This window comes from Antechinus flavipes, chromosome 1, assembly GCF_016432865.1.
Source record: "Antechinus flavipes isolate AdamAnt ecotype Samford, QLD, Australia chromosome 1, AdamAnt_v2, whole genome shotgun sequence".
NCBI lineage: Eukaryota > Metazoa > Chordata > Mammalia > Dasyuromorphia > Dasyuridae > Antechinus > Antechinus flavipes.
This window is the reverse complement of record NC_067398.1, coordinates 179541638-179568917: the sequence shown is the minus strand read 5'-3', so window position 1 is coordinate 179568917 and position 27280 is coordinate 179541638. Positions and strand designations below refer to the sequence as shown.

The 27280-nt window shown below is 35.1% G+C and overlaps 1 protein-coding gene across 1 annotated transcript in view; it reads right to left on the bottom strand.

The window, feature by feature from the left end:
* Positions 1-381: 381 nt before the first annotated feature.
* The window catches only part of ADGRV1 (adhesion G protein-coupled receptor V1), a 671454-nt gene continuing 644555 nt past the window's right edge, over positions 382-27280 (bottom strand). The window contains exons 89-90 of the mRNA XM_051971448.1: positions 21165-21342; positions 382-817 (exon numbers count right to left, since the gene is read on the bottom strand). Coding sequence (XP_051827408.1) covers positions 699-817; positions 21165-21342 — 297 coding nt within the window. The 3' untranslated portion in view covers positions 382-698. The remainder of the gene's footprint in view (positions 818-21164; positions 21343-27280) is intronic.

The following is a 27280-nucleotide window of genomic DNA, read 5'->3' as shown; positions in this document are numbered from 1 at the left end:
AACAGTTAGTTCACTTGGTCAGTTTTTGAAGTCTTTCTAGCTTGCCAAAGCTTGTGGTCTTGTGGTCTTGAAGAGTATTAATATTTATTGTCTACGTATTTACCTCAGACACCAGAGAAGAAACCACATGTTGAATAGAGAGAGATCTTACTTTATAAATTAGTAGGTAGGCTTAGACTCCTACTGTAAATGAGTTAATCTTTGTTTCATTTTACCTTTTATAAAATGAATATAATTCTTGGCATTTCTTTCTTTTTTTTTTCACAAAGGTTCATTTGGTTGACAGAGTGAGTTAATATAATAGAAAGATAATCTATGAAAAGAGCATTTTCATCAAGCATAGCATTTACCCACCAAGAAATGAGCCTGTGTCATATAAAATGTATTCTATTACTTTTATTAATAATAATTATTACTTTTATTAAACACTGTTAGACATGCAGGTCAATTAAAAAACTTAATCTATACTTTATGGAATAAGTGCATCCTATTAACTCTTGTAAATCTTTCACCAGAACAGGTGAATTTGGGGATTCTGCCAAAATCTACTATTTATCAAAAGTAAATCTTTCTGAGCTCACCATCTAGGGACAACTTCCAGTTCTCCATTGCCTGGTTGCACATATGGGGAGAAATTTAGACCAAAAGATCATACAACAAATATAAAAATATCAAAAATTCCAATGTGACAAAAGGAGCTAAAGGTGAGTGTCAGCAATGGGTATTCTTCTCAATTCTACAATCTGGGAATCTGTCATTGTGCCTCCTTCCTGACTGCCTTGGCCAGATTCATTGTCACTGGCACTGAGGCCCGCACCTGCAATAGATAAAGAACAATAAAGATAAATACAAAGCAAAAGATTTATGATCAAAATATATTCTAATATTGTTTACTTTCAGTGAGTTTTAAAAATATGAGCTCTATTCAAGAAAGATGACACAAATATATATATATATATTTCCAATAATATATGTTAAAATGCTATATCCACTTAGGGTTTGGTCTTCACTTGCAAAAAAGGTTTCCTTCCTCATATCCTCTGTTACATTTTACTGTGAAGTCTGCTTTGCTAGTTTGCCCAGCATCTCTAGGATAAAGGGCAATTTCCTTATATATTATCTCAGAATCACTTGTAAATACCACAAAATTACACTTGAAATAATATACTCCGATTGGTGAGTCCCTAGCAAACCCCAATATTTTTATTGTCAACTGTTATTTTATTTAATATTTTTGTTTTCCCCAGTTACATGTAAAATAATTTTTATATTGTTTTTAAAACTTTGAGCTCCAGATTCTTTCCATTCCTTCCCACCCCTGATCCCAATAAGAAAGAACATGTGAAGTCATGCAAAATATTTCCATAAAAGTCATGTTGTAAAAGAAAACATAGATCTTCTCCCACCCTCCCAAACAAAAACCCTCAAGGAAAAAAAAGAAAAATTTTTTTAAAAAGTATGCTTCAATCTATATTCAGGCACAATCAGTTCTTTCTCTGGGTATGGATAGCATTTTTCATCATAAGTTCTTCAGAGTAGTTGTGGATCACTGTATTGCTGAAAATAGCAAAGTCATTCACAGCTGATTATCCCACAATATTGCTATTACTTTGTACACAGCACATTTCCTTTTGCCTGAGTTCATGATTTCAGGTTTTTCTGAGATCATCCTGTTCATTGTTGCCATAGAACAATAATATTTCATCATAATCACATTCACAATTTATTCAGTCATTCTTCAAATGTGAGTATTCCTTCAATTTCCAATTCTGTTCCCTGACAAGAGAGCTACTACAAATATTTTTGTATATATAGGTCTTTTCCCCTTTTTACAAAAATATTTTCTAGGACTCATACCTAGTAGTGGTATTATTTAGTCAAAAGATTTGCATGATTTTATAGTCCTTTGGGGCATAGGTCATATCTTTTGATCATTTATCAATTGGGGAATGGCTCCTTTTTTTTTTTTTTTGAATTTTACATACATATTTTTATTGTATTTACAAAAGGTATTTAATATCTTATATTTTAGTGCATTTTTAAAAACAAAAATTGGTGCTAAATATTATTGAAGACTTTTATGAGTGTATATAATCATGTATTTTTTTAATTATCACATTAATAGTCTCAAGACCAGGCTTACATTTTTGGAATAGATGAACCCAGTAAGCTATCATAGTGGATCATCATATCATCTTGTCACTCTGTTGTCTCCTGGTTCTGTTCATTTCACTTAGTATCAGTTCATGTCTCTCCAGACCTCTCTGAAATCATCCTGCTGATCATTTATTATAGAAAAATGATATTCCATAATATTCATATACCATAATTTATTCAGCGATTCTCCAACTGATAGACATCCATTCAGTTTCCAGTTTCTTATGGCGCCTTTTAAATATATATATTTGACTCAGTTCCCCATATATTTGGGAGATGAGACCTTAATCAAAGAAATTTGCTTCAAAATTCTTTTCCCAATTACTTTTGCTTAACTCTATTTCCCATTAATTCTATTTTCTCTCTCCTTTCACTCTGACCTTTCTCAAAAGTGTTTTGCTACTAACCACCCACTTTCCCAATATGTCCTCCTCTTCTATAACCCTCTCCTTTTCCTATATCCTCTTCCTCTCCTACTTTCCTGCAGGGTAAGATAAATTTCTCTATCCATATTGACTGTGTATGTTATTTCCTTTTTGAGCAAATTCTGGTGATAGTAAGGTTCACTCACTTCCCTTACCTTCCCCATCTTCCCTTCCACTATAAAAGTTTTTTTGTCTCTTTTATGACAGATAATTATGCCATTCTGCTCTCTTTCCCATTCTCCCAGTACATTCTTTTGTTACCCCTTAATTTTATTTTTTAAAGATATTATCTCTTCATTTTCAAGTCACATATATGCCCTCTATCTATATATACTACTTTTTTTTTTTATTATAGCTTTTTATTTACAAGATGTATGCAGGGATGATTTTTCAGCATTGACAATTATAAAATCTTTTGTTCCAATTTTTCCCCTCCTTCCCCCTACCCCCTCTTCCAGATGGCAGGTAGATCAATACATATTAAATATGTTAAAGTATATGTTAAATACAATATATGTATACATATCCAAACAGTTACTTTGCTGCACAAGAAGAATTGGACTTTGAAAAAATGTACAATTAACCTGTGAAGGAAATCAAAAATGCAGGCAGATAAAAACAGAGGGATTGGAAATGCTATATAGTGGTTCACACTCATTTCCCAGAGTTCTTTTGCTGGGTATAGCTGGTGCTATTCATTACTGAACAAATGGAATTGATTTGGTTCATCTCATTGTTGAAGAGAGCCATGTCCATCATAATTAATCATCATATAGTATTGTTGTTGAAGTATATATATATATATATTTTAATTATTATATTTTAATTTAAATATTATATTTTAATTATTATATATATATAAATTTTCTATTCAGTTTTGGTCTTTTCATCACAAATGCTTACAAGTCCTCTATTTCACCTTTTTCCCTAAAGGATTATATTCAGTTTTGCTGGGTAGGTGATTCTTGGTTGTAATCCTAGCTCCATTGCTCTCTGGAATATCACATTCCAAGCCCTCCAATCCTGCAATGTAGAAGCTAACAAATCTTGTATAATCCTGACTGGCTCCACTACACTTGAGTTGTTTCTTTCTGGATGCTTGCAATATTTTCTCTTTGACCTAGGAGTTCTGGAATTTGCCTATAATATTCCTTAGAGTTTTCAGTTTGGGATCTCTTTCAGGAGGTGATTGATGAATTCTTTCAACCTTGAGTTTGCCCTTTGGATCTAGAATATCAAGACAGTTTTCCTTTATAATTTTTTGAAAGATGATGTGTAGGCTCTTTTATTGTTCATGGTTTTCAGGTATACCAATGATTTTAAAATTATTTTTCCTAGATTTATTTTTCAGGTCAGTTGTTTTTCCAATGAGATATTTCACATTCTTTTCTTTTCTTTTTTTTTTTTTTCATTTTTTGGCTTTGTTTTATTGTTTCTTGATTTCTCATAAAGTCATTAGCTTCCATTTGCTCAGTTCTAATTTTCAAGGAATTACTTTCCTCAGTGAGCTTTTGTACTTCCTTTCCCATTTGGTCAATTTTGATTTTGAAAGGTATTTTTCTTCAGTAACCTTTTGTATTTCTTTTTATGCCATTCTCAATTCTGTTCTCAATTTTTCCTCTATCTCTCTTACTGAGATAGAGATTTTTAAAATCTTTTTTGAGCTCTTCCATGGAATGAGCCCAATTCATATTTTTTGGAGACTTTGGATGTAAGAGCTTTGATTTTGTTATTTTCTACTGAGTGTGTGTTTGATCTTCATTGTCACCATAGTAATTTTTTAATGGTCAGAATCTTTTTTTTCTGTTATTTGCTCATTACACCAGCCTATTATTTGACTTTTAACTCTGTTAAAGTAGGGCTATTTCCAGAGAAGTGCTTGCATTGTCCCAAGCTTCAGAGGGTTTGTGCAGCTCTTTTCAGAAATACTTCTAGGGACCTTTCCACAAGCACTCTTCTCGGCCCTAGAACTGTGTGGAGTGTCCCCACTCCATCATGGCTGTAAATTCCAGACTGCTAAATCAAGAAAGTCCTTCCTTAGTGCCAGTAAAGAGACCTCCTGTGATTGTGAGGCCTCCGAGAGTTGCCACCACCCTATGGCCCACTCCTGGTTTGCTAGTTTCCCAAGGCTCTTTCCTTCTGACTTTTCAAATCTTTGGTGTTTCTGGGCTGAGAGATCTAGAAATTACCAGTATTGCCACTAATTCAGAGGCTCCAACGCCTGTTCCTGCTTTGTTGACTCTGGGGCCTGGTGGGGCTAGGGCTGGACTAGGGCCACCACTGGGACTGGACTTTTCCTGCTGACCTTGAAAGTTGTCTTCAGCTGGAAAACATTCCACTCCATCTTTTTGTATAGTGTCTTTCTGATGCTCTAAAATGTGTTTGGAGACATTATTTAAAGGAATTTGGAGGAGTCTGGGGTAATAACTGGGCGAATCCCTGCCTTTACTCCAATATCTTGGCTCTGTCTCTCTAAGACCAACATTTCATAAAAGGCCTTAACCATCCTGACTGTGCCCTGGCTTACCTCACCCTCTGGACTAAACTCCTTAGGAGCAAATGGCCCTTTTTTCCTCTTCTTTCCCCCTATTCTTTTCCCTATGTCTTTCCATTTCTCCTTTATATGTTCTCTCCTTCCATTAGAAAGTAAGCTCCATGGAAACTGTCTTGTTTGCTTTTATTTATATCCTTAGCACTTAACACAGTACTTGGCACATAAAAGTTATTTTAAAAAATGATGTTGTCTATTTGCCTATTTCTCCCACAACCTCACCTCAAATTCATTCATGATTTATTTATCTTCTGTCAATAGAACTATCAATCTCTCTGTTAATGAAGTTTGAGACTTGTCTTCTATAGCTCATCTTCAGATCTCATGCTTTTTGTCCAGTCTGTCACAAAGTACTGATATTCAAAAGGTTTCTTACACTTGCCCTTTCCTTTATATTCTCATAGACTTCACCCTGGCTTTGTCTCTCATCATTGGCATCCTGGAGTATTAGTCAGTGTCCAAACCAGTCTCCCTGGCTCCTCCACCTATTCTGAATGACTACCCTTTTAATTTTCCTAAAACAGTACATCTTCCACATCACTCCTCCACTTATAAACCTATTCTATTCTCATTACATAGTAGTTTGTGTCCACATCCTTTGTTTGGCTTTTAAAATTCATCATAATCTTGCCTATTTAAACTTATTCCCCATTCTTCTAGACAAATGACCATTCCTCTTCAACACATACAAACACACACACACACACACACACACACACACACACACGCATTCCGACACCCCCACACCCCCACCCACCACCTAACTCCCTCCATGAATTATTGTCTTTGTGATTTCACTATCTTGAAGATTTACTATTCCAATTCTCTCTGTTCTTTCGTACTTATTATGCTCAGAATTTCAGTTAGATTGGACTTCAGTGGCCATCCTTTGCTTTTAATAATGATTGTTCCCACTCTCAAAAAAAAAAAAAAAAGGAAGATTGTGATTGGCCTGATCCTCAGGGAAGTAAACAAACTGCATTTAATTGACCACCTCACAGCTAATGTCAACTAAGGTACCATAAAGAACCTATGGGAGCCAATGAGAAAGGATGAGGCAAGGGGAAAACTCTCTTGCATCAAGTGCTACTGGAGGCCCTATCCTATCTCAGTATATCTCAGAATTTAATCTAGAAAAGGCATAAACAACCTTTTATCTTTCCATAATATTTTTAAAATAAAAACTTTTGGAGGGTCTTATGTATAGTTTATATTCTTTTCTTATCTATTTAGTGCAATGGGACGCATTCAACCATATAGTGATCTAAAAGACCTTCTGCATCAAGGCACAAGACTGGAATATGGGGATGAAAAAGTATATTTAGAATATATGCATAGCTATACACAAATATATGTGTATATATGTATATATGTGTGTATATATACATATGATATATATGCTTCATCAGTGCCCATTTTGTCTGTAAGTGTAAATATAATATATGTGGCTGTATATACAAACATATATAATCCCTCGTGGATATATTTGTATGTATGTGTATATGTGTAAATTATATATGTGGTTATATAAACAACAAAATATTTTTAAAAATAATGATTGTTCTATGCCTTTGCTACAGCAAGGCATCTTGTCTTGATTTGAAGATCTCTAATGAGCAGAAACCCACTATTTCCCATTTTAAGATACCTATATTATTGTGAAGTCTTTCATTCTAAGCCTAAATTTGCCGTTTTGACTTCCATTGACTGTTCCTTATTATGTCTTTCAGGGCCACACAGAAGAGATGTCTAATCCCTCTTCTTAGGTGTGTTTTCCAAATACTTGAAAACCAGTCAGTGAATATTTCTTAAATATCTACTATGTACCAGGAACTGTGCTAAGTGTTGGGAATATAAGGAAAGGCAAAAGACGGTCCTGTCCTCAAGAAGCCCACAGTTTAATGTAAAACAGCTATCCCTGCTTCCAGATATCTTCTGTTTTCTGGCTAAGCTTTTTCAGCTTCTTCAATTGATCCTATAGTACAAAATCTCAGGCACCAGTATTCATTATACTGGTGGTTCTCTTCTGAGCTTATTTATTATCCTTCCTAAAATGTGTTATCCAGTGGTACAGTGTGGAATATACTTGTAATCCTTATAACTGAGGAAGCAGATAGTAGTGGATCAGTTGAGTTTAGAAATTCTGAGTTGCAGTGGGTTAAGACAATCAGGGGTTTGCACTAAGTCTCATCCCAATATGCTATGCCCATGGGGAAAAGGGGTACAAATTCCTAGTGAAGGATCAAATCAGTTCAAATTGGAAATAGAGTAAGACAAAGATTCTCTGTCAGTCAACAGTGTGATTCAGTCTATGACATCAGCTTTCCAGCCAGGGAAAGATAGGGAGACCCTGGATAAATGTGGTATAATGAAATTCTCATTGGGTTTGAGCAGGGAAGAATGCATAGGACTATCACCTCTTAATTACTTAAATGTATCCTGAGATACATTTCTTTGTTATAATATCATACTTTTAACTAAATTTAAAGTCCAATAAAAATCTAGATTTTTTTCTGATGACTACTGCCCCCTTCCATTTCATGGTTCTGAATTTTATTTTTTGAACCTAAGTGCAAAATTTTGTATTTATCTCCATTAAATTTTATCTTGCCCCTAATGTTCTAGGTTGAGAATCTCTTTTTAAATCTGACTCTCATTCAGGTGTATTGATTCCCTTTTGAGAACTTGAAAGCCAAGTTCCCTTCCCTTTCCTTCCAGCAATCCTTATCTTAAGGTCATTGAGTTACAAATTAATTTGGCATTTAATAATTCTCTAATTATTTTATGTGTGTTAGGGATAGGGTAGTAGAGGATTTCAATTGGAAAGAAATACAATTACATTCAAGTCCCTAGAACTTTTCATAGCTATATGACCTTGAGTCAGTGACTTACTTTCTGGGAATCTATAAAATCAAGTCACTTCATCTCTTTGCCTCAGTTTCCTCATCTGTAACATGGGGTAATAACAGCACCTTCTTTCCAGGATTGTTGTGAAGATCAAATGAGATAATTGTAAAGTGCTTAGTATGATGTCTAGCTCATTGTAAGCACTAAATACATGTTGGCTATTATGTTTATTATTAAAATGCCGAGTATAGTGCCTGGCACATAAGAAGCAGTATATGTTAGCTATAGTAATAATAATAATAATAATAATAATAATAATAGTTGGAGGTAAAATTCACATTGTTTGCTTTTGCTGCTAACTTGCTAGCTTCTTTCTCTCCTCCCTCCCCGCCCTTCTCCTTCCCTCTTCCTTTCCTTCCTCCTCTCTCTTCTTTTGAAAACCAATCAACCAACCACATAATAATGAGACTGAGAAGCAGCCTTATATACTGGCTAGAGAACTGATCTCAGAATCAGGAAAACCTGAATTCAGGTCTAATTTCTGAAACATACCAGCTGTGTGATCCAAGGCAAATCTTTTAATCTTATAAGTGCCCTTAGATAGCTCTCTATGACGAAGAAGAAATTGGAGAAATTGCCAATCTTCATGGTTTTTTCTCATAGTCTTTTTTCACCAGTTTTTTACACTGATGAAATCACAAGTCCTATCCCTGCTTTTATTTGCGACTTGTGAAATGAGTCCACTATTTAATAACCACACTTTATACATACAGCAGGATTGCAGACTATGTGATTCACCTCAATGCAGCTACTTTGTATCTGTTTCCCCATAAAAATAACAATATTTACACAATGTTTTAAAATCTGTAGAATATAATGCCTTAGGTACATTATCTCATTTGAATCTCATGACTTCAAGAATTATTATTCCTATTTTACAGATATCTGAACTTCAGAAAAATAGTAGTATCAGAACCAGATTTGAATTCAGGCTTTCGACACTCTTAAGTTTAATAATACTCTATCTACCAGTCATGCTTCCTCATTAGCAGACATTCTGTAGCTGAGTGCAGGTTTATTTTTCTTATGGTTACCTCCAGTAGGCTAATAACTGCTGTAGTATTACCAGACTAGGAAATCTATAGAGAAACTGGTAATCCTCTGGGACATCTTTTCCCTTCTGCCTACCTTTAAATGCCTGAGACTCTGAGGAAAATCACTCTAGGGATTTCTGACCCAGGTTAGAAAATCTTGGGAAAGATCAGCACAGATCCTGGGAACCTCTGCGTCCTAAAGAAGCCAGGCTGGTTCAGGGTCTCAGCCTTTGACCTGCCCTTTGCAGATGTTCCCTATCTTGGGGTAGATATCCCCTCACAGGGACTACATAATAAATAAGTTCTGTGGATGTGCTCCAGTCCTAATTCATTTTAGGGGCATCTAACAAAGCCTCTCTAGTGTGTGGGCAAGATTTTTGTGAGGGTCATCTAGATAATACTGCGCAACTCTGGGCTTGCCCAGTGTCATCATATGCCACAAGCTAAGTGATCATTTTTTATTTCATAGTCTTAATTATACCAATTTATAGAAGAAAATATATTTGTTTTATTATAGCAACTCACAGAAAATTGAAACATTCCCTATTCCCCCGCCCTGTTTTTTAAAGCATTTATTTTAGAGTCTGTGAGGGTGAATTGCTTATTTCCATAGTAAACAGACCAAGACCCTTTCAGTGACATCTAGTGGTGAGCAAGCAAGTCATTACTAAGAGTGCTTACACTTAAGATATTTCATATTCATTTCACTTTGAGGGTCCAGATTTGATTTTATTATACAGCAATAATGCATGTTTTATTTCTGTTGCCAAGCCACTGGAAGCATTGTAGTGACAATACATTCTGTACAATAATCAAATATACAGTTGTAAACTCTTCCCACTTCTACCTCCTACTCTATGGGATTTAGGCTCCAGGAGATGAGGGCTAGAGACAGCAGTTTCCTCCTTTCAAAAGCTCTTAGCTTCCTAAGATGTCAAAAAGTAAATAAGTTGGGATGGTGGTTGCTCTAGTTGTGGGATGTGGTTATTTCGATGGGTGAAGCAGAGAAGATTTCCTTTTTCTCTGCTTGGGGAAAAATTGAAGTAAATAAAAATCTTTACATTTTAAGAACTCAGGGCATTCATGTAGCCATTGAAAATGTTATTTGACACATTTCTGTGTTGGAATGGTCCTGCCCAATTATTGAGCAGTGATGTGGAAGGCAAAGGGAATATATTGAACTTTTGGGGCATGGCCAACAGAATCGTCTTCCCTAAGATCATTATTTTCATTTTCTTTCCCCATTGGGAAATTGGATTTTGCCCTGGACTCTTTATAGGTTAGCTTTGGCCTTATCTTGCTCAGTTCAAGGCTTCCAAGGGCCTTCCCAAATATCGCTAGCCATGCTAACAAGTACATACTTCCCATCCCCTTTGACCCTTTCCATACCTTTTTTATAAGTTGTCTTACCCTTTAGAATGTAAGCTGCTTGAAGGCAGGGATTGTCTCAGTTGTTTCTATTTGTGTCCCCAATGCTTAATACTAGCAACATAATAAGATTTACTACATTATCTGTCTGTCTGTGTATGTCTCTCTCTCATAAGCCCACAAATTATTTGTCAAAAACAAATAAACATAGTCTTTGGAATTCACTCTCAGTAGGCAAGGAGGAATGTTCCAAGTGGGACCTGTTACAGTCCTGAAATGTAGAAATAATTAAGTTCCTAGCTGAGGAGAACTGAAGAATGTCCAATCTCTTGACACCTTGTCTATACATACATACATACATATATATATATATATATATATATATATATATATGTACACACACACACACTTACATATATAGACAGGCATGTCTATTAAGTTTAAAGTAACTATTAGTGGGGAGGTAAAGGTAGACATACATTTAGAAATTTAGTTTCAGAATTAGCGATTAAATTAGTAGGATTGAAGCAAGCATGGAGGGAGAACATGGAAGGCTGGATCCAGCAAAGGATAATGATGGCCTGGGCCAAAAGGTCAAATTCCCTGTGGTATTAGGTTAAGAGGTAACATTTTTTTCATCAAGAACTGAATCAGGTGAAATACTTGACTTAGAGAATCTAGTTCAATGGAACTGACTAGAACAAAAGGAAAATGAGAGGGTTAGTGACATCCGATGGAGCCAAATCATAGGGATCTTCAAGTTAGGTAGAGGAAGTTTCAGTCTAAAGGAAAAATCTCAAAATTTCTTACTATAAAATGAAGGAAATAAAGAATAGACTTTCCCTTGCCTGTAGATTACGAGCTGTTGGGACAGTTTAGGAATATTCCTTTCTAGGTCTGGAAATTTTATAGGTCATCATTAGGAATGGAGAAGTTGATTTCAAAGTCAAGAGGGCGGATCTGGCAATATAATTTCATAGGTTTCTCTCAAGTTTAATGTCTGCAGTTCAAAGTTCAGGGCTGGTTTTTCATCGGAAATGTTTGCAAGTGCTACTTTCTAATTAAAGAACCATTTTTTCCCTCCATATAGGACTGTACTCAGTTTTTCAGGATAAGTTATTCTCAGATGTAAATCTTTATCTTTTGTCTTTGGGAATATCATATTTCAAGATCTACTTTTGTTTATAGAAGAAAATATGGGCTTTTGTGTGATCCATATAGTTCTTTGGTACTTGAACTCTTGAACTTGAACACTTTTTGTTCTCTGGATTATACCACATCTCAGCTCCTTCCTGACTCTATACCCCTTCTCCCATGGATGTGTTAATTCCAGAATTTTAATTTTGGGGAGAAGTCCCAGAAAAACAACCCCACTCCCATTTTAATGGGTTTAATGAGACTATGGACCTACCCAAATATATACTATGTCTTTCCTTCTCATCTTATCTGCAAGCTTTTTAGTTTTCTCTTTATGTGCTATCTTCTCTCATTTTAAAAACTCCCTGAAGGCAAGGCTGCCTTTTTGCTTGGACATGTTTCCCTGATGCTCAGGATAGTGACTGGATATGGTCAGTATTTAATAAATACTTGTTGACTTGATTATAATATTTTATATGTGACATGGAAGCTCTGAATCTTGTCTATGGCATCCTTGTACTTTTCCTTTTAAGTTTTTTTTCCCCAGGAAGTAATCAGTAAATTGTTTTTATTTTCCCTTTGTCTTCTAGTTCTAATAAATCTAAACAGGTTTTTAAAAATTTAATTTCTTTTTTTTTAAATAATAGCTTCTTATTTTTCCAAATATCTGCAAAGATAGTTTTTAACATTCACCTTTGCAAAACATTGTGTTCCAAATTTTTCTAGCTCCCTTCCCTAGCCAGCAAGTAATCTAATATAGGTTAAACGTGCAGTTCTTTTAAATATATTTCCATATTTGTCATGCTGTGCAAGAAAAATCAGATGAAAAGGGGGAAAAAGTGAGAGAACAAATAAGTAAACAATAAGTAAAAACAACAACCAAAAAAGGTGAAAATATTATGATTTTATCCACATTCAATCTCCATAGTTCTCTCACTGGATGCAGATGGCTCTTTTCATCACAAGTCTATTGGAATTGCCTTGAATCACCTCACTGTTGAAAAGAGCCAAGTCCATTACATTTGATCATCATATTGTCTTGTTACTGTATACAATGTTCTCTTGGTTCTGCTCACTTCATTTAGCATCAGTTCATGTAAGTCTCTCCAGGTCTGTCTGGAAGCAGCCTGTTCATCATTTCTTATTATAGAACAATAATATTCCATTACATTCATATAGCATAACTTATTTGGCCATTCTCCAAATGATAAACTCACTTTCCATTTTCTAGCCACTACAAAGAGATCTGCTACAAACATTCTTGCACATACAGGTCTCTTTCCCTCCTTTAAGATCTCTTTGGGATAGAAGCCCAGTAGAAACATTGCTGGATCAAAGCATATACACAATTTGATAGCCCTTTGGCCATAGTTCCAAATTGCTCTCCGGAATGGTTGGATCAGTTCACAACTCCGCCAACAATGTATTAATGTCCCAGTTTTCCCACACCTCCTCCAACATTTCTCATTTATTATATTTTTAGGATCCTCTATTACATCTCAAGATAGAATGTTTAAAACCTCAGAGGCCATAGGCCTGGTGTATCCCACTCTGATTGATGCCATACTCAGACTTATCAGTGGTAGTCATCCATTGGATTTCTCAAACATTATTCAGTCTGGTATAATTTTTAGTTATTTTGCTGAAGTAGGTGCCTGAGAGCTAGGCTGTCAATCTTTGTTCAGTCTGTTGTCTTCTCAAGAAGTTTCCCAGTAGGCATCACACATACACACATGCATGCAAATATATATATGATTGACTGATAATCTAGAGAAGTCCTACTCTTTTTTAAACTTTAAAAAATTCTGAAATTAACAAACACAAAGTAAAATGGACATTTCTATATACATTTTAGAACAGGAAGATTTCGCACATGAAACTACAAATTTCTGTTATATAAGGCTTATTTTTGTTTTAAGAATATATTAAATTATTCAAGTTCTATTTGTTAAAGCTGTCCTGTTTGTCAAGTCCCCGACAGTCTATGATTCATTCTGTCCTTCCCTCTGTTCTTGTTTAACTGTGTGGGAATATTATGCCTTGCCTCTTTCTTCCACCAATCCTCACCCCCAAATGAAAAAGAAAAGAAAAACTAAACCTTTGTAATATATATGCACAAACAAAACATCCTGAGAGTGGTCACATATAAAAATGTATGTCATATTCTATATCTTGACCTTCACCCCTGTCAGGAAGGTGGGAAGCACACTTCATTATTAATAGTCTACAATTGTGAATGGAGTTGGGGTTTTAAAGGTAAGAAGGTTTGAAGGCCCTACCTGGTAATAAACTTATGTGTCCATCATCTAAAGGTCAATTTAACTAAAAATTCTAATTTTGTTACTAGGCAAATAAGGGATTATTTTGGCTATAGCAACTAATGAAGCCATCTACTAGGACAAAGAAGGGTTATAAATGGTAATGTTAGAGAGGCTATCCCTACTGTAGAAATCATGGATATGATAATGATATATAAGACATATGAAAGATATGACTGACAAGATATGAAAGGCATACTTTTTGCTTTTTTATCTCTTTCTCTCTCTACTTTATGAATATTATCTCATTTTATTTACACAACCACTTTAAAAGCTAAGTGCTATAATCATTTTCATCTTATAGATGAGGAAACAGAGCAGAGAGAGATTCATTGACTTTCCCAGAGTTACACAACTATTAAATGTCTGAGGCAGTATTCGATTTCAGGACTTTGTGACTAGCTCCAATATTCTATCCACTGGTTCATCTAAGCTCCCATGAGTGGAAGAAGTGTCCATACTGGGAATTATTCACAACAATAAAACCACAGTTTCAGAATCATCTTCCTTCTTTTCACCCTCCTCATCTCCAATTTCCTGATGTTATTTTTAATGACAAGGAATAGCTTATTCAATTGCTATTCATTAATTGGAATATATTTTGGCATAAGTAATAATTTTGCAACATGTATTTTTGTTTGAAAGGACATTCTTGGGAACAGGTGGAAAAATGAATGGAAACAATTATTTGCTGAGTCATCTAAGTAATATAATGGAAAGAATGCTAGATGGTCACTGGACTCCTAAATGAAGTCAAAAGGATCTGAATTCAAATCTTGCCTTAGACACGGTGAGCTGATTATTAAAATTTCAGGGTGAGCATTTATACATCAAAAATCAATAAATATTACACAAAGTTGAACTTATTGTTTTGGTGGTTATATAAGCTTAAGAAAGTGTTAGTGCAGATTATTCTTAAAAAAATATGTCATGTACAATTCTGAGGCTGGGGGTAGAGCTAGTTATTAAATAAGTAGACACTTGATCAGTTTCCTCATCTATAAAATGGAAATAATAATAGCATATACCTTATGAGTTTGCTGTGAGTATAAAAACAAGATGACACTTGTAAAGTATTTTGCAATCCTTAAAGTGATAGAGAAATGGTAGCTATTAATTATTATCACATAATTACCTAGTATGCAACACACGTGCTTAGAAATCTGATATGAATAATTTGCTTCCTATGTGACTTTTCTTTTCCATTCTGAACATCCTTTTCTCAGCCCTTGAACTAAACCCAAGGCAAACATGTTAGAATATTGATTTAAATCAGTCTCTGAATGAAATTAATGAGCACAGTGGCTATATTTGGAATATCAGTCTAAAAGATCAGGCTTGTGATTTACCATGAGAAGAATTTCAAAAGCAATTATAAATAAAAACAAATGATCTAAACAAAAAGAGGGTATTATTAGGCAATTAATGCTATTAACTGCTACTAATTAGAGATTAATAAGCCTGTTCCAACAAAAGGCTAATCCTTTGATGTATTATAAAACTCATAAAAGAAGATGCAACTACAATAAACTATATAAAGCAACATAATTGTGGTAGCAAAAACAAAACAGGATTTTAGCATGAATCAGTGGTCAATTTTTTCTAATAGATTCTTTTAAAATAATTCTTTATTTTTTTTTGCACTGAAAAAGACTAAAATATGCTTTTATAGCAGTCTTTAATATGTAAGCAGCATTTCTACTTCTAATGACTAAAAAGATAATACAAGTTAGTAAAAACAAAACAAATACCCTCCAAAGCTCTGCAATATATTGCTAAGCATGGTATATTATGAAATTATAAAGTCTTATTGGGATCATTATTAAAATTAAATTAAGATACAAATATATTTTAGAATGAACATCACCATAGTTTGAATTTGAAAGGAAAATTTTTTGTTTTTTTTAAAAGCTTGTTATTTCAAAGGTGACTTTGTTTAATGAAGCCAAAACAATTTAAAGTGTAGGGGGAGAGGAAGAGAGAGAGAGAGAGAGAGCGAGAGCGAGAGTGAGAGAAATAATCTATGATTATTACTAGGAAGAAATAGTGCAAGGACTCTGGACTTTTCTGTCTTTTCCACCTAGTTTAACCCTTTATAATTGCATACTGCAGAAGCTTGAGGGGAAGAACTTTAAAGCGGTTTTCATGTCACAAGCTCATTTACCATCTTTTTCATTTGAGGAAGTAAATGCTGAGAGTATTTGTCTTGGCCAGGGAATGAAATTAAAAAACCAAAAATTATTCATAGATCTCTGACCATTTATCAGAAAAAAGGTTGAATTGAGGCTGTCGGTGGAAAGAGGATTTTAAAGAGCAGATAGAATTTTAGCTTGGGTATCTGCAACATTCTTTACCGAATAGGAATGAGTTAGTGTCATTTGCTGAAAAAGTCTAGGAGAGGATTGCTAATCATAATACTTCAATGGATGGTAGACAAGAGTGGTAGGTAGTTCTGAATATAGAACCGGGCTAAAGACTAAAGCTGAGGTTCTGTAGGGTACTGAAAAAGATTACTGTTGTCCAGATCACCTAACATGGTGATCTTTGTGTCCTCTACTACATGAGTAGGTATAATCTCCTTTGATTGGCTGCATAATTAGAAAGGCTGAATCTTTAATACTGGCAAGATTGGGACAATCCATCTCTTTCCTGTGCACTGTTTCTTGCTATGGCCAGAGGAAGATCACAGTTTACCCACAATAACTGGGAAAGGAGACACTTTACCCTCTTTTCTTTTATTCTGACTTTAAGAAATAGACCAGGGGGACATTTGTTACTGTTCTGTGTTGTCTGTCCTCCATTTCAAGTAGTGATGGTGAGCCCCACCAGTGAAAGTTTGGGCCATGGTGAATTTAGAGCCAGGTCGCCAAGAGGGATGTTGTAGTCAGTGGGGACTTGAGCATAGGGTGCAGGGTGGGGGGATCTGGAGTTTGGGACTATGAGCTATAGTTACTGAGTTAAGTTACAAACTTAATCTTTTCCTCCCTAGAAACTAGTGTTACAAGAGGGCAGGGAGTTAACTCCCTTGTTGGTAAGGCATTTGTATATTTATATATGTATATATGTAAATTTATGATTATACCCTTTGAAGTAAAATTTTTGAAGTAAAAAAACATTTAAAAATAAATACTAACCCAACTATCAGTAATTAAAAGGAACCTGAGAGAGGGACCATCTCTACAACTGAGGAGATACTATTGCTAGGAGCTGTACCTAAATGTCCCCCACATTTCCCTTATGAGTACTGGACAATCCTGACAGAAGAAGGAAATGTAACCTATTTGGTTTTCAGGCAGTGGGGGTCAGGGAAGCAAATGTTACCCTATGAAGAATTTGAATTTTTATGAATTTGGAATCTCTGTCTCTTTACCCAACAACCTTCCCATCCTGGAGATAATTTCACAATGATGATTGCTGGGCATTTTATGCTGGGCCTATCTTCATTTATGAGTTTACTAAAAGTTTAGTCCTCACCTGCTGGGAAGAGGCTTAAAAAGCACATCACATTCTAGGGTATGGGTCAAAAAATTATGGCTTATGAATCACATTCTCAACTTGGCAGGCCATATAAAAAGAGATGGTGGATTGGACTTGATCCTGGGGCCATAGTTTTTAAATCCCTATTCTAGGAGATAGTGGTACTAGCTGAAAAAAGCAGGCAGTTAGAATTGTGGACCTCCCTTGTGGGCTCACTAACCACAGAATCCTATAGTGGATAATGGACAGAATATTAGGTGGTTCTGAAGTTGACTGAACAGTTGAAATCCATGTGGAACAGACACAGACAACCAAGAGTGTCTGATAGGGAACTTGGACGACACATTTCCTATTAAAGAAAAGTTGTGCAGCATCAGAAGCCTGGTTTTGGTGTCAATGACCAGCAATTGAAGGAGAATGATGAGGGAAAGAAAGGCTTGGCAGGAGAGCAGAATTATGACAGCTAGTAAGGAAAAGCATAGCAATTCAATAACCTCAGCAAGAAATATTGACAGCTTTGCAGTATCAGGAGTTTGAGTTGCCTTTCCATGTAGGTTCTCTAGCCATATTATCTCTCCCCTGTATTACCTTTGTACCTTTCAATTCTTCCCACTAATGTAAATATATTTGTAAAAATGCGGGAGATTCTCATTACTGTACTTTTTTATTTAATGTCTTTCCTTTGAACTGAATGTCTTCAAAGTCATCTGGCTGACTAGTTCACACAAAATCATTAGCGGGAGCTTATGAGTTATGATTTAGAGAGGATTCTGGACTATCAAAAACCTATAAGTTAAGTTTTAGGGTCCGTCTCCTAATTTGAACATTCAATTCAGACCACCATTTCATGAAGCATCCCAGCCACATTCATCTCATTCCCTACTTAATCCATTCTCTGGCTTTCTCTTCTTTGTCAGCAGATTCATCCTCCCATGGGCACTTGACTCTGCCTCCACTCCACTCCCATGGGCAGTTCCTCCTCATATATTGTCTTCTCTCATTAGAATGTGAACTCCTTGAACAGGGCTATCTTGCTTGCTTGTTTTTGTATTCCCAGGGTATCATGAACACTAAGTGCTTAAATAATGCTCTCTCAGTATTAAAAAACTATTGTATACAAAGTTTTTTAATACTGAGAGAGCATTATTTAAGCACTTAGTGTGTATTGTATACAAAACACAATATTAGACAATGAGGGAGATTCAAAGTTTAGTTAAGATTCAATAGTCTTTATAATCTAGGAAAAAAATAAGACACAAATATAGATAATTATAATACATATATATAAGATGCCATCTAAGTCTGAAATGAGAAATTCCTCATTCTCTCAAATAAATTGTCAGAGTTCATTAATTCCTCTGTATTAATCTCAGTGTTGGGTCTAGTCATTCTTGAAAATAAAATAATCCCAGAAAGTACAATTATAACCTAGGACAACAATGGAATTCTGAGACAATGTCTGTAGTTAGGAGGATCTATGTAGAAAATTTTACCACATCTAGTATTACTTTTAAAATTTATTACACTGTAATTTATTTTATTAATTCATACCTTGGAAGATCAGTCAACACCATCAGTTATTATCAAATGCAAGTATAGTTATTCTATTCAATTAAGGGCATGTAATATTTATATTCAAACCTTGCTGTTGAATGCAATTCTAAATGGGGATATCAGGAGTAACCTGATTCCTTGAAAAATCATCCCTTCTTCATTTACTCAAACAGTAAATAAGATTAGTCAGGTCACAATTGAGTATCACCAGGTTTAAATTTTGAGGAACTGAAGTCATATTATTTCAGGGAAGGTTTACGCCTTTGTGTGGCTTGGAATGAAATGCCTGTGGGAGAGACTAAATCCATGGGAAATTTACTAAAGCCACTCTTGTTACAACAGAATTTAAACTCTAGAGCTCATCTGGGAGGATTTAATTACTGAAGAATCATTATGAAGTGACATTACCATATAAGGTATAGGCCCCAGAGTAGTGAAAAAACTGGGAGGACCTCATCCAGCAACCTAGCAGTCAGATAAGAGCAGAGCCACTTACAAGGGGACATGGGATCACCCCACTGTCTGCCCTTTGAAGATTCAATTGTCAGTTCCTTGCAGGCTCAGAATAGTCTTATGACTAGCAAAATAATAATCTACTGCCATAAATATACACACACAAACACCTACATGCAAAGCAGTATTGTTATTCAGTACAGAAGCACATTTCATTTACATAACAAAACTGGGGCAGATAATACAGGTAGCAGATGGAGGCTGAATACTCAGTCAGTTTAGGGATTTTGAAAGGATGTTTCCTCAGAATTGCAGTGATATACTTGACTAAATGCCCTAAAAAGTTTAAATTAACTAGCAATTTAGAAACTGAGAAGAATGTTGTCCACCTACTATTTCCTCCAAAAGATGAGTTTAAGTGCAGACAATCTTTAGTCATGGCAGTGGGTAGTTTTGTGTGGCATATGATATGCTAAAGCATAGTCCAGCTGTTTGAAAAATATTACATAAAGAACATCATAAAATATGGAGGCCAGCATAAAACTCTCGGTATTGTACTGCCAATAAAGGTGTAGTATCATCTGCTGAAGGCTTTCATAGTTCCCAAACTGTATTATTTTATTAAAGAGCCAGTGTGATAGCTATTGATTGTTTACCTGATTCAAAAGTTTGTTTTCTCCAAAATATTTTGCTCTGTACACAATAGCCAGTATATAATATGGCCCAGTAATTTTCAAAACGTGAATTGGAGCCCCTTGGAAATATCTCAAGATCCTTTGGGGGGGGAGGAGGTCTGTGGGGTCAAAACTAATTTTATAATAATACTAAAAATTAAAATTTTAATATGGCAAATATCAATGGATATAATCCATCTAAATAGAATTTCTTTTGTGGGGGGAATAATCAACAAAATTTAAAAGCATAAAAATACCAAAAAATTGAGTATTACTGATATGACCACTGGAGGTTCACCTTTGATGATCAGGAGGATCATATTGCAAGTTTGGGGACTTTTTAAACCCCTTTAGATGGAATCCTTTCAGAAAAGAGAGAGAGGGAGAAAGAAAGGGAGGGAGAAGGAGAGGAAGAAAAAAAGAGAGAAAGAGAGAGAGGGAGGGAGGGAAGAGAAGAAAGAGAAAGGCAAAAGAGGGAGAGAGTATATGAGTGAGAAATGGAGTATGTAGGGAGCCAAGGCCTATCCTTATATATCCATTAAGCAGCTGAGGCCTTATATCCATTTCAGCTAATTGGGGGATTAGAGTAGAGCAATATTTATATCAAGTCCTTTTTAAATTATTATTATAGCTTTTTATTTACAAGACATATGCATGGATAATTTTTCAGCATTGACCCTTGCAAAATCTTCTGTTCCAACTTTTCCCCCTCCTTCCCCCTCCCCTTTCCCACAGATGGCAGGTAGACCAATACATGTTAAATATGTTAAAGTATATGTTAAATATGATATATGTATACATATCCATATTTTGCTGCACAAGAAGAATTGGACTTTAAAACAACGTAAAATTAACCTGAGAAGGAAATCAAAAATGCAAGCGGATAAAAACAGAGGTATTACCAAGTCCTTTTAAACAGAGAAACCCATAAATCATGTTTTAAGTTCTTAATATTTATTTCTATGATTTAAATTTTCTAGTAGAAATAAAGTAGTAGTAGAGATGAACAAAGTTGATCCTTTATTAACTTCCCTGGAAATAGACATACATTCTAGATCTAGAACACTACAAGGAGGAGTGAAAGAGAGACCAAATGACATGAACCTTACCTGTTTTTAGAGCAAAAATCAGATCATCAAATTCCTGTGATTCTTCATCAGCTATCAGAGACCCCTGACCATAGCCTCCAGAAGTGGGGAAAGAGGCACCATTCTGAGAAGCTGGCTTAAAATCTGGGCTTGCTTGACTCACTTGCCGGAGGGATGTCCTCTCCCAGTCAGCCGGCACCTTGAAAAAATGAAATTATATGAATAAAGTAGCAAACTATCTTATTAACTCTATACGAGCCATTCCTTTCCCTGCATCTCAGAGGTAAGACAATCAAAATGCTCCTTAAGGAATTGCTCGGACTGAAGAAAGCCAGCAATTAAGCAAGAGAACTGATCTCCATGTAGTTTTAAAATAAGTTTTGATAGAAACCTCTGTGCTCACTTATCCCTTCCTGTTTTTCAGAGGCATCATTCACTCCATCCCTCATGTGGAAGAACTTTTGACTGTTGAGCTTGACCTTCCTAAGGCAAAGCCGATGGGTGGAAAGAATAAGAATGTGGGTTTGGGGCTCAGTATAAGAAAGCGGTTGGTAGTAATTACAATTGCAGAAAGATGGAAAAGGCCATCTGCGGGAATTTCTTGTGACCAGGGGCCTTTTAGTAGAGGCTGGATGGTCACTGGTCAAGGATGTTGTGGGTGGAATTCTTGCTTTGGTTAGCAGTTCAGTTAGTCATTCAGCAAGATCCTATTAAATTCCTATTAATTGTCAGGCAACTATGTTATATACTGGAGGATATCACAAACAAACAAAAGTCCAGGTCATCAGAGGAAATGTATTTACACAGAAATATTTAAAAAATAAAATTATTAATCTGCTAGGGCAGGGCACTAGAAAGTGAAGGGAATTAGGAGAGATTTCATGTGGTGTTTGAACAGAATCTTGAAAGAGTACTGAAAGGTTCTAAAATGAGGAGATGAATGTATTCCAGGCAAGTAGGACAGTTTGTGCAAATGCACAGAGGAAATGGGGTTGAACTGGATAATGTCCAAATATCTTTCAATTCTACAGTTAATTTGATCTCAGACACTTATCAGCTGTATAAGTTACATAACTTTATTTGCCTCAGTTTCCTCATATGTAAAATGAAAATAATAATAGCACTAGCACTAATCTCCCAGAATTGTTGTTAGGATTAAATGAAATAATAATTTTAAAGCATTTAGCACAATGCCTGGCACATAGTAAGTACTATGTAAATGTTGGTTGCTATTGTCTGGCTCTTGATAAATGTTACTCCTCATATAGACAATATAATTTGGCACCTCTAACAATAATCTAATGTAGATTACTCTTTGTATTTCTATAGTGTTAGGTGGGGGCAAATATAGAATAAATACCCATATCTTTTCCCATCTTTAATTTTACTTTGGGAACATTTGTAAGGAGTAAATTTTATCAGAAAGTAAAGATCTGTCAAGACTTTGCCTGGCAGTCTATATATTTCATAGCACAATGCTTGAAGTAAAATAAGCATTCAAACTTGCTGACTTGACTTAATCTGTTCTTCCATGCTTTGTGATAATTTCCTCACTTTCCTCTAAATTAAAATGCTTCCCTCCAACATACTCTTTCCCCTTCTCACTTCTCCAGCCCCCTAGGAAATTCACAGCTTCCAATGGTCTCTGACTATGCCCTTTGCTAAGATGTGCTGGACCAAAGCTGATTCAAATCTGGTGTTCCTTAGATGAGAGAATAATATCTTTTAGGGTTTTATTTCTGCTAACACAACAATATGACTGTTTTAAGTATTGGTTGGTGCCCAGCCAGTTGCCTGTCACAGCTCTTGTCTCCCAAGATAAAATTCTCTAAGCAGGTCAAAAGGTATTATTGAGAGGGTATGCTTTGAGTAAAGACAAACTAAAGATTTTGAGGATAGTGAAAAAAAAAAAAAAAAGGAAAAGAGAACACAAGGAAATTTAACTCATGGGTAGGCTGAGTTAATATAATAAAAATGATAATTCTGCCTAAACTGGTCTACTTGTTCAGTGCCATATCAACCAAACTGCCAAAAAATTATTTTATAGCACTAGAAAAAATAATAACAAAATTCTGGAAGAACAAAAGGTCAAAAATATCAAGGAAACTAATGAAAAAATTTACAAAGGATGGTGACTTAGCAGTGCCAGACCTAAAACTATATTATAAAACAGCAATCATCAAAATCATTAAGTATTGGCTAAGAAATAGAGTGGTGGATCAGTGGAATAGATTAGATACACATAACACAATAATCAAGGTCTATAGAGATCTAGTATTTGATTAAACCCCCAAATTCTAACTTTTTAAATAAGAACTCATTATTTGACAAAAATTGCTGGGAAAATTGGAAAATAATATGTCAGAAACTTGGCATAGACTTACATCTCACACCTCATACCAAAAATAAGGTTAAAATGGGTATAAAATTTGAGCTTAAATTAGGAGAGCAAGGGATAATTCACATATCAGATCTTTGGAGAAGGGAGGAATTTATGACCAAAGGAGAACTAGAGAATATTTTGAAAGGCAAAATGGACAACTTTGATCACATTAAATTAAAAAGGTTTTGCACAAACAAAACCAAAAGAACTAAGATTAAAAGGGAAGTACATAATGAGAAAAAAATTGTAAACAGTGTTTCTGATAAAGGCCTCATTTAAAAAAAAATTTTTTTAATAAAGCTTTTTAATTTTCAAAAGACATTCATGGATAATTTTCCAACATTAACCCTTGCAAAACCTTGTGTTCCAATTCCCCCCCCCCTTCCCCTACTCCCTTTCTTATATAACAAATAATCCAATATATGTTTAACATGATAAAAATATATGTTAAGTCCAATATATGCATATATATTTATACAATTATCTTGTTGCAGATATCAAAATGGAAAATCAAAAAGGAAAAAATGAGAAAGAAAATACTATATAAGTAAACAACAACAAAAAGAGTAAAAATGCTATGTTATGATCCACACCCAGTGCCCACAGTCCTCTCTCTCTGGGTGTAGATGTCTCTCTTCATCACAAGATCACTGGAACTAGTCTGAATCATCAAATTGTTGAAAAGAGCCACATCCATCAGCACTGATTATTATATAATCTTGTTGCCATGTACAATGATCTCCTGGTTCAGCTCATTTCACTCAACATCAGTTCATGTAAGTCTCTCCAGACCTTTCTGTATTCATCCTGCTGGTTGTTTCTTATAGAACAATAATATTCCATAGCATTCATATACCACAATTTATTCAGCCATTCTCCAATTGATGAGCATCCACTCAGTTTCCAGTTTCTTGCCACTACAAAGAGGGCTGCCACAAACATTTTTGCACATGTGGGTCCTTTTCCCTCCTTTATGATCTTTTTGGGGTACAAGCCCAGTAGTAACATTGCTGGATCAAAGGGTAGGTACAGTTTTATAGCCCTTTGGGCACAGTTCCAAATTATTCTCCAGAATAGTTGGATCACTTCACAACTCCACCAACAATGTATTAGGGTCCCAGTTTTCCCACCTCTCCTCCAACATTCATCATTATCTTTTTCTGTTATCTTAGCCAATCTGAAAGGTGTAGAGTGGTATCTCAGAGTTGTCTTAATTTGCATTTCTCTGATCAAGAGTGATTTAGAGCCTGATAAAGACCTCATTTCTAAAATATATAAAGAACTATATAAAATTAAAAGAATACAAATCATTCCCCAGTTGATAAATGGTCAAAGGATATGATCAATTTTCAGATGATGAAATTAAAGCCATTTATAGTCATATAAAAATTCTCTAAAACATTATTGATTAAAGAAATGCAAATCAAGACAACTGTGAAGTACCACTACACACCTCAGATTGGCTAAGATGACAGGAAAAGATAATGATAAATGTTGGAGGGTATGTGGGAAAGCTGGGACACTAATGCAGTGTTGATGGAGTTGTGACATGATCCAACCATTATGGAAAGCAATTTGGAACTATGCCCAAAAGGTTATAAAACTGTGCCTACCCTTTGATCCAGTAGTGCCATTACTAGGTCTGTATCTCAATGAAATGATAAAGGAAAAAAAGGATTCATATGTGCAAAAATGTTTGTAACAGATGTTTTTGTGGTAGCAAAGAATAGGAAAATGGATAGAAGCCCATCAATTAGGGAATGGCTGAATAAATTGTGATATATGAAGGTAATGAAATATTATTGTTCTATAAAAAATGATGAACAAGCTGATTTTAGAAAGGCCTGGAAAGATTTACATGAACTGATACTGAATGAAACAAGTAGAACCAAGAATATATTATGCACAATAACAGCAATAATATGCTATGAAAGACTTGGCTCTTCTCAGTGATTCAGTGATCCAAGGCAGTCCCAATAGCCTTTGGATAGAAAATGCCATCTGCATCCAGAAAAAGAACTATGGAGACTGAATGTAAATTAATACATGCTATGTTCACTTCTTTTTTCTATTTTTCTTTTCTCTCCCATGGTTTTCCCCTTTTGTTTTGATTTTTCTCTCTCAATATGACTCATAAAAGCAATGTGTATTAAAACTAAAATTTTTAAAATGTCATAGTCAAAAAAAATTACAAAAAAAGAAATTTAACAAAGGTCTTTAGAGAAAGGCTAGATATTTTTGGAAAATCAGAAAAGTGTTTTTTAAAAGTTTCCCTTTAGTGATTTTTTATTTTCTCTCTCTCTCTCTCTCTCTCTCTCTCTCTCTCTCTCTCTCTCTCTCTGTCTGTGTGTGTGTATGTGTGTCTATATGTGTGTGTATTCCTATTCCTGGTAATATCACTTGTGATGTCAAAAACCTAAAATGGTTTTCCTAAAGCTTTGACCTATTGCAATCTGTGGATGTCACATGCTTCAAAAGAGAAGGAGCTTGGAACAGAATATATGGAGCTAGCTAAGAAGATATGGGTTCAAGTTCTCATTATGACATCGCGGACTTGGTGACTTTAGGCAAGTCATGTCTCTTCAAATTCCAGGCTGGGGTTTTGTATTTTTTCACAATGACAGAATCCTTCAGTTTATACAAAAAATTGGTAGAACTCTCTACAATTATTATTTTAATGTCTATTAACAAACCATATAAGATTTATTTAAAAAAAACAAACAGCTTAGGTTGTTCCTATAGCATGGTTTGACAAATACTATTCAAGGCAATTCTGGAATAATATAAGTTGAAGAAAATAGGCTGACCTGCATTGGTAGAGTGACCTTCCTGCCCTATTCTAGGTCTAGACCCTCTCCTTCTTTCTCTTATTACGTCACAAGTTCCTGGAGGCTAAATACTGGGTAATTTTTTTACCCTTGCATACCCAAACAAACCTTTGTTCTGGTCTCTGTATCCTCTTGGAATTCATTGCCTATTGAATTTTGTTATATCAAATTGAATAAAAGATTATTGAATAAGATACTGGTAGTCCAGTTTCTCTGTGTTCACTAATGGCATGCTCCCCAGATGCTTTGCCTGAGCTTTCTAAAAATAATAGCCAACATTTTTTTTTTTTCCTGAGGCAATTGGGATTAAGTGACTTGCCCAGGTCAGTCACACTGTTAGGAAGTGTTAAGTGTCTGAAATCACATTTGAACTCAGGCCCTCTTGATTTCAGGGCTGGTTCTCTATCCACTGTGCCACCTACCTGCCCAATAGCCAACATTTATGTAGTACTTACTGTGTTTTCCAGTTATTTCATTTGACCCTGACAACATGTTTGAGAAGCGCTATTATTTTCCCCATTTTTACAGATGAGTTAACTAAAACAAACAGCACTTAAGTGACTTACAAGGATCACACAGCTAGTAAGTATCTGAGGCCCTATTTGAACTCTAGTTTTCCTGACTCTAGGCCTGGTATTTTGGTATTGCTCTACCTAGCTGACCATTTCTTTTTCTTTTTTTTTTCTTCTCTCTTTCTTTTTTTTTTTTTTTTTTAATTTATTTTTTATTTTCTTTTTGCTGAGGCAATTGGTGTTTAGTGACTTGCCCAAGGTTTTACAGCTAGAAAATGTTAAGTATCTAAAGGAGGATTTGAACTTAGTCCTTCTGATTCTAGGGCCAGTGCTCTATCTATTACACTAGCTAGCTGCCTCATAGCTGCCCATTTCTAATACAAAGATAGTAAGTTTTTCTCTTTCCTTATCTTC